At 52.9% G+C, this 6,692-nt stretch overlaps 1 protein-coding gene across 1 annotated transcript; it reads left to right on the top strand.

Moving 5' to 3' along the window:
• Nucleotides 1–887: 887 nt before the first annotated feature.
• LOC123386865 lies at nucleotides 888–6,447 on the top strand. Its single transcript, XM_045062665.1, is given in 2 exon segments — nucleotides 888–1,785; nucleotides 1,828–6,447. Coding segments are annotated over 2 exon segments (5,205 nt in total). The 5' UTR covers nucleotides 888–1,200.
• The last annotated feature ends 245 nt before the right edge of the window (nucleotides 6,448–6,692 follow it).

Consider the following 6,692-nt stretch of genomic DNA (forward strand, 5'->3'; position numbering starts at 1 on the left):
AATAACAGATATATAAACAGGTAACTATATTTCAATAATGTAATTTTGATTGCAGACTGAGTAGAGGGTACTTCTAGAGCTGAGAGGATGGCTACTTACACAATCTTGATTGGGAACATCGGAAGAAATTCATGTAAACCAAAGGATTTATTCTTGAGGGATGATCCTTGGACTGGTGCTTCCAAGTCCTTTGAAAGACCCCTGCTTAGCTTAATAACACACCCCCACCCTATCTTCAGTTCCGTAACGCCTCACTTGCAGGGCTTGCACTTCCACCAGTTGACAAACAGGATATCTGCAGTTAGACATCCGTACCCTGGGAGAGCTGTACCCCCACCTTTCCCTACGCAAGACAGGAACAGGTTGTCACATAAATAACGATGACCGCTTTCATCTCGCTTCTGTAAACCTGCTTACGCTCCCAAACCGGAGGTCCCCTGCCGCTTCGCACCCGGGCTCCAAGTTGCATCTGCCGAGAGAAACTCCATTTCCCAAGCTTTCCCAGGACGAAATTACCCCCAACCCTAACCACCACCGAGCAGAGAGCCTACCACCAGCCTGTATGCAAATGTAACTCAAAATGGTATAAAAGACCTGTAACCCCGTATATCGGGGCTCTCCCGCTTTCTAACACTGGGGAGCCCTGGTGCACCAGTAAAGACTCTCTGCCGAAATCGGAGTGCCGTGTGGTTCTTTGCGCCAACTCTCATTCCATAGGGCCTAGGAGCTTGGCTCCTAACATTTGGTGCGTTGGCCGGGAATCGAGGGAAGGCAGGAGAACCCCGGCCCCGTCGGTAGATGACTCTCCGGCCCGGGCCACTGACGGACTGACTGAAGACAGACTTCTGTGCCTTTGTCTGCACACAGGTATTGTGTTCTATGTTTTGTCTCTGAACTGTGAATTCTGAGGCCGGCCGGCCACCTCAGTAGGAGTGTTGAAGGAGGACAGACGTGTCCTGAACCTTCACACCCCGGCCCCGAGGGACGCCTCGGTGGTGCTTGTAGAGGAGAACTGACAAGTTCGTCAGACTCCCCAAATCCGAAGGCAGGCCTCCCCTGCCATCTGAATCTGAATACCTGGCCGCGGCTCCTTGGTTGTTGTCTAGTCTGTGTTGTCTGGTCTGTATCGACATTGTAGTCATATTCGTGTGTGTGTGTGTAAGTGTGCGTGTGTGGACGCGTGGACAGGACGACACAGCCATGGGACAGACACTGACTACTCCTCTATCTTTGACTCTGACTCATTTCTCGGACGTCCAGGCAAGAGCTCGCAATCTATCCGTTGAGGTTCAAAAAGGTCGATGGCGAACTTTTTGTTCATCGGAGTGGCCCACCCTATCTGTAGGGTGGCCCCGGGACGGGACTTTTGACCTCTTTGTTATATTACAGGTTAAGACGAAGGTAATGGATCCTGGACCACAAGGTCATCCAGATCAAGTGGCCTATATCCTCACCTGGGAGGATCTCATCCGGAATCCTCCGGCATGGGTGAAACCCTTCCTTCCTTCCTGCCCCACTTCTCAGTCTACCCTCCTTCCCCTGAAAACCTCCAAAAACCGAGCCTCAACCCAAACTCCAGATCCGCCCAAACCGGTTCTTCCCGATGAGTCCCAAAGGGACCCCCTCCTCCTAGACGCTTTGTCTTCGCCGCCCCACGCCCCCGAAGAGACTTCACCGCCCCACAACCCCCTCTTACTACCTCCACCCTATAATTCACCCCTGGCCCCCGTCTCCGTCCTGTCCCCGGTGCCCCCTACTTCCCTTCCTGCCTCCAGTTCCTCCTCCCCCTCCCCAACTTCTTCCCCCGCCTGTACGTCAGCCCCATCCTCTACTCCAGCCCCACCCGATCTAACTCCCCAGACCCCACCTCAGACCCCCCGCCTCCGTCTCCGGCGATCGGACGACCCGAACGGCCCTCCCACTTGGCAATCTTCCCTGTTTCCTCTCCGGACAGTCAACCGGACTGTCCAATATTGGCCATTTTCTGCATCCGATCTCTATAATTGGAAAACTCATAACCCTTCCTTTTCCCAAGAACCCCAGGCCCTAACCTCACTAATAGAGTCTATCCTCCTCACACACCAGCCTACCTGGGACGACTGCCAGCAGCTCTTACAGGTCCTTTTGACTACCGAGGAAAGGCAACGAGTTCTCCTGGAGGCCCGGAAAAATGTGCCGGGGCCTGGAGGTCTTCCAACTCAGCTTCCCAATGAAATAGATGAAGGGTTTCCCCTCACCCGCCCGGACTGGGACTATGAAACGGCTCCAGGTAGGGAGAGTCTCCGAATCTATCGCCAGGCTCTGTTGGCGGGTCTCAAGGGGGCAGGGAAACGGCCCACCAATTTGGCCAAGGTAAGGACCATAATCCAAGGAAAAGAGGAGAGCCCCGCAGCCTTTATGGAACGGCTTCTAGAGGGGTTTCGGATGTATACTCCATTTAACCCCGAGGCTCCAGAACATAAGGCTACCGTGGCCATGTCATTCATAGATCAGGCAGCGTCTGATATAAAAGGAAAGCTCCAACGGCTAGATGGGATTCAAACCTATGGGTTGCAGGAACTAGTTAGGGAGGCAGAAAAGGTATTTAACAAAAGGGAGACCCCAGAGGAAAAGGAGGCTAGGCTAGCAAAAGAGCAGGAAGCACGGGAGGAACGAAGAGATCGAAAGAGAGATAAACATTTAACCAAAATCCTGGCAGCTGTAGTGACAGAAAACGGAACAGGAAAGTCAGGGGAAACGAAGAGGCGGCCCAAAGTAGGAAAAGACCAGTGCGCCTATTGCAAAGAACGCGGGCACTGGATCAAAGACTGCCCTAAGCGCCCCGGGAACTCAAAGAAACCTGCCTCTGTGCTCGCCTTAGGCGAAGAGAGCGAATAGGGATGTCAGGGCTCCGGAGCCCCCCCCGAGCCCCGGCTAACCCTATCTGTAGGGGGGCATCCCACCACCTTCCTGGTGGACACGGGAGCTCAACACTCGGTCTTAACCAAGGCAAATGGGCCTCTGTCCTCGCGTACCTCCTGGGTCCAAGGAGCGACAGGAAGAAAAATTCACAAATGGACTAACCGCCGCACGGTTGACTTAGGGCAAGGGACGGTGACACACTCCTTTCTGGTGGTACCCGAATGCCCGTACCCCCTTCTGGGACGAGACCTCCTAACCAAGCTTGGAGCCCAGATACACTTCTCCGAAACGGGGGCCCAAGTGCTAAACCGGGATGGCCAGCCTATCCAAGTCTTAACTGTGTCCTTACAAGACGAACACAGACTTTTTGAAACCCCGGTCACCACTAACCTCCTCGAAGCCTGGCTGCAGGACTTTCCCCAAGCCTGGGCAGAAACGGGAGGGCTCGGTCGAGCCAAATGCCAAGTCCCAATCATAATTGACCTAAAGCCCACGGCAATGCCTGTGTCTATCAGGCAGTATCCCATGAGCAAGGAGGCTCATATGGGCATTCAGCCACACATTACTAGATTTCTAGAGCTTGGGGTCCTGCGACCTTGCCGCTCACCTTGGAATACCCCTCTTTTACCAGTAAAAAAACCTGGCACCCGGGACTACAGGCCCGTCCAAGACTTAAGAGAAGTCAACAAAAGGACTATGGATATCCACCCTACGGTCCCCAATCCCTATAACTTGCTCAGCACCCTGAGCCCAGACCACACCTGGTACACAGTACTGGACCTAAAAGATGCGTTCTTTTGCTTACCCTTGGCCCCCCAGAGCCAGGAACTGTTTGCTTTTGAATGGAGGGACCCTGAAAGAGGAATTTCAGGCCAATTAACCTGGACCCGCTTACCCCAAGGGTTCAAAAACTCCCCCACTCTCTTTGATGAGGCTCTTCACAGGGACCTAACTGACTTCCGGACTCAACATCCAGAAGTAACTCTACTCCAATATGTGGATGACCTTCTTCTGGCCGCCCCCACAAAAGAAGCCTGCATACTAGGTACCAGACATCTGCTCCGGGAATTAGGAGAAAAAGGATACCAGGCATCCGCCAAGAAGGCCCAGATTTGCCAAACCAAGGTAACCTACCTGGGGTACATACTGAGTGAGGGGAAAAGATGGCTCACCCCTGGGCGAATAGAAACTGTGGCTCGCATTCCGCCGCCCCAGAACCCCAGAGAGGTACGTGAATTCCTGGGAACTGCTGGGTTCTGTCGCTTATGGATACCTGGGTTCGCTGAGCTAGCCGCCCCCCTCTATGCCCTCACGAAAGAGAGTGCACCCTTCACCTGGCAGGAAAAACATCAGTCAGCCTTTGAGGCCCTAAAAGAGGCCCTCCTCTCCGCCCCGGCTCTCGGGTTGCCAGACACCTCCAAGCCCTTTACCCTTTTCATAGACGAGAAACAAGGAATTGCCAAAGGAGTTCTAACCCAAAAATTAGGGCCCTGGAAGAGGCCAGTAGCATACCTGTCCAAAAAGTTGGACCCTGTGGCAGCGGGGTGGCCCCCATGTCTTCGTATCATGGCAGCCACTGCTATGCTGGTCAAGGACTCTGCCAAATTAACCCTTGGACAGCCACTAACTGTTATCACCCCGCATGCTTTAGAGGCCATAGTGCGGCAGCCACCGGACCGATGGATAACCAACGCATGCCTAACCCACTACCAGGCCCTCCTACTGGACACAGACCGCGTCCAATTTGGACCTCCGGTTACCTTGAACCCTGCCACGTTGCTACCGGCACCGGAAGACCAACAGAGCGCACACGATTGCCGGCAAGTACTGGCTGAGACCCATGGGACACGGGAAGACCTTAAAGATCAAGAGCTCCCAGATGCGGATCACTCTTGGTATACGGACGGGAGCAGTTACATCGACTCAGGTACCCGGAGGGCGGGAGCGGCGGTAGTAGATGGCCACCACATCATATGGGCACAATCACTACCTCCTGGCACGTCTGCACAAAAGGCCGAGCTGATAGCGCTCACCAAGGCCCTAGAACTATCCGAAGGGAAAAAGGCTAACATATACACAGATAGCCGATATGCCTTTGCAACGGCTCATACACATGGGAGTATTTATGAAAGAAGGGGCCTACTAACCTCAGAAGGAAAAGAAATTAAAAACAAAGCTGAAATCATTGCATTATTAAAGGCCCTTTTTCTTCCCCGAAAAGTAGCCATAATTCATTGCCCCGGGCATCAGAAAGGACAAGACCCAATTGCAACAGGAAATAGACAGGCAGACCAAGTAGCCAGGCAAGTCGCTGTGGCAGAAACGTTGACTTTGACCACAAAACTTGAAGAAACCAATCTTACGACCAACAAATATGCTTACACCCCAGAAGACCAGGAAGAGGCAAAGGCCATAGGGGCTATACTGAATCAGGACACTAAAGACTGGGAAAAAGAAGGAAAGATAGTCCTTCCCCGAAAGGAAGCCCTGGCAATGATCCAACAAATGCACGCCTGGACACATTTAAGTAATCAGAAGCTGAAGTTACTGATTGAAAAAACTGACTTCTTAATCCCTAAGGCAGGCACCCTCATAGAACAGGTAACCTCCGCCTGTAAGGTCTGTCAACAGGTAAACGCTGGGGCTACCCGAGTGCCGGAAGGAAAACGGACTCGTGGTAACCGCCCAGGAGTCTATTGGGAAATAGACTTTACTGAAGTAAAGCCTCACCATGCGGGGTATAAGTACCTATTAGTGTTTGTAGACACCTTTTCAGGATGGGTAGAAGCCTACCCCACCCGACAAGAAACGGCACACGTGGTAGCCAAGAAGATTTTAGAAGAAATCTTCCCCAGATTTGGACTTCCCAAGGTAATCGGGTCAGATAACGGGCCGGCCTTCGTTTCCCAGGTAAGTCAGGGGCTCGCCAGGACACTGGGGATTAATTGGAAATTACACTGTGCATATAGGCCCCAGAGCTCAGGACAGGTAGAAAGAATGAATAGAACAATAAAAGAGACCCTTACTAAATTGACCTTAGAGACTGGCTTAAAAGATTGGAGACGCCTCCTATCTCTGGCTTTGTTAAGAGCCAGAAATACGCCCAACCGTTTCGGGCTCACCCCGTATGAAATCCTTTATGGGGGACCCCCCCCTTTGTCAACCTTGCTCAATTCCTTCTCCCCCTCCGATCCTAAGACTGATTTACAAGCCCGACTAAAAGGGCTGCAAGCGGTGCAGGCCCAAATCTGGACACCCCTGGCCGAACTGTACCGGCCAGGACATCCACAAACTAGCCACCCATTTCAGGTAGGAGACTCCGTGTACGTCCGGCGGCACCGCTCTCAAGGATTGGAGCCTCGTTGGAAGGGACCTTACATCGTCCTGCTGACCACGCCCACCGCCATAAAGGTTGACGGGATCGCCGCCTGGATTCACGCATCGCACGCCAAGGCAGCCCCAAGAACCCCTGGACCGGAAGCTCCCAAAACCTGGAAGCTCCACCGTTCGGAGAACCCTCTTAAGATAAGACTCTCCCGTGTCTGACTGCTAATCCACCCTGTCCCTGCACAAACCCAAAATGAAACCCCCAGCGGGAATGGTCTTTCTGTGGGTCCTCACAAGCTTGGGGGCGGGAATTGGAGCTAAAATTGTCAAAGAGGGGAACCCACATCAGGTTTATACCTTGACTTGGCAAATCTACTCCCAGAGTGGGGAAGTTGTCTGGGAGGTCCAAGGTAACCATGCGCTTAATACTTGGTGGCCCCCACTTACCCCTGATTTTTGCCAGC

This window comes from Felis catus, chromosome B4 (genome assembly GCF_018350175.1).
Source record: "Felis catus isolate Fca126 chromosome B4, F.catus_Fca126_mat1.0, whole genome shotgun sequence".
Taxonomy (NCBI): domain Eukaryota; kingdom Metazoa; phylum Chordata; class Mammalia; order Carnivora; family Felidae; genus Felis; species Felis catus.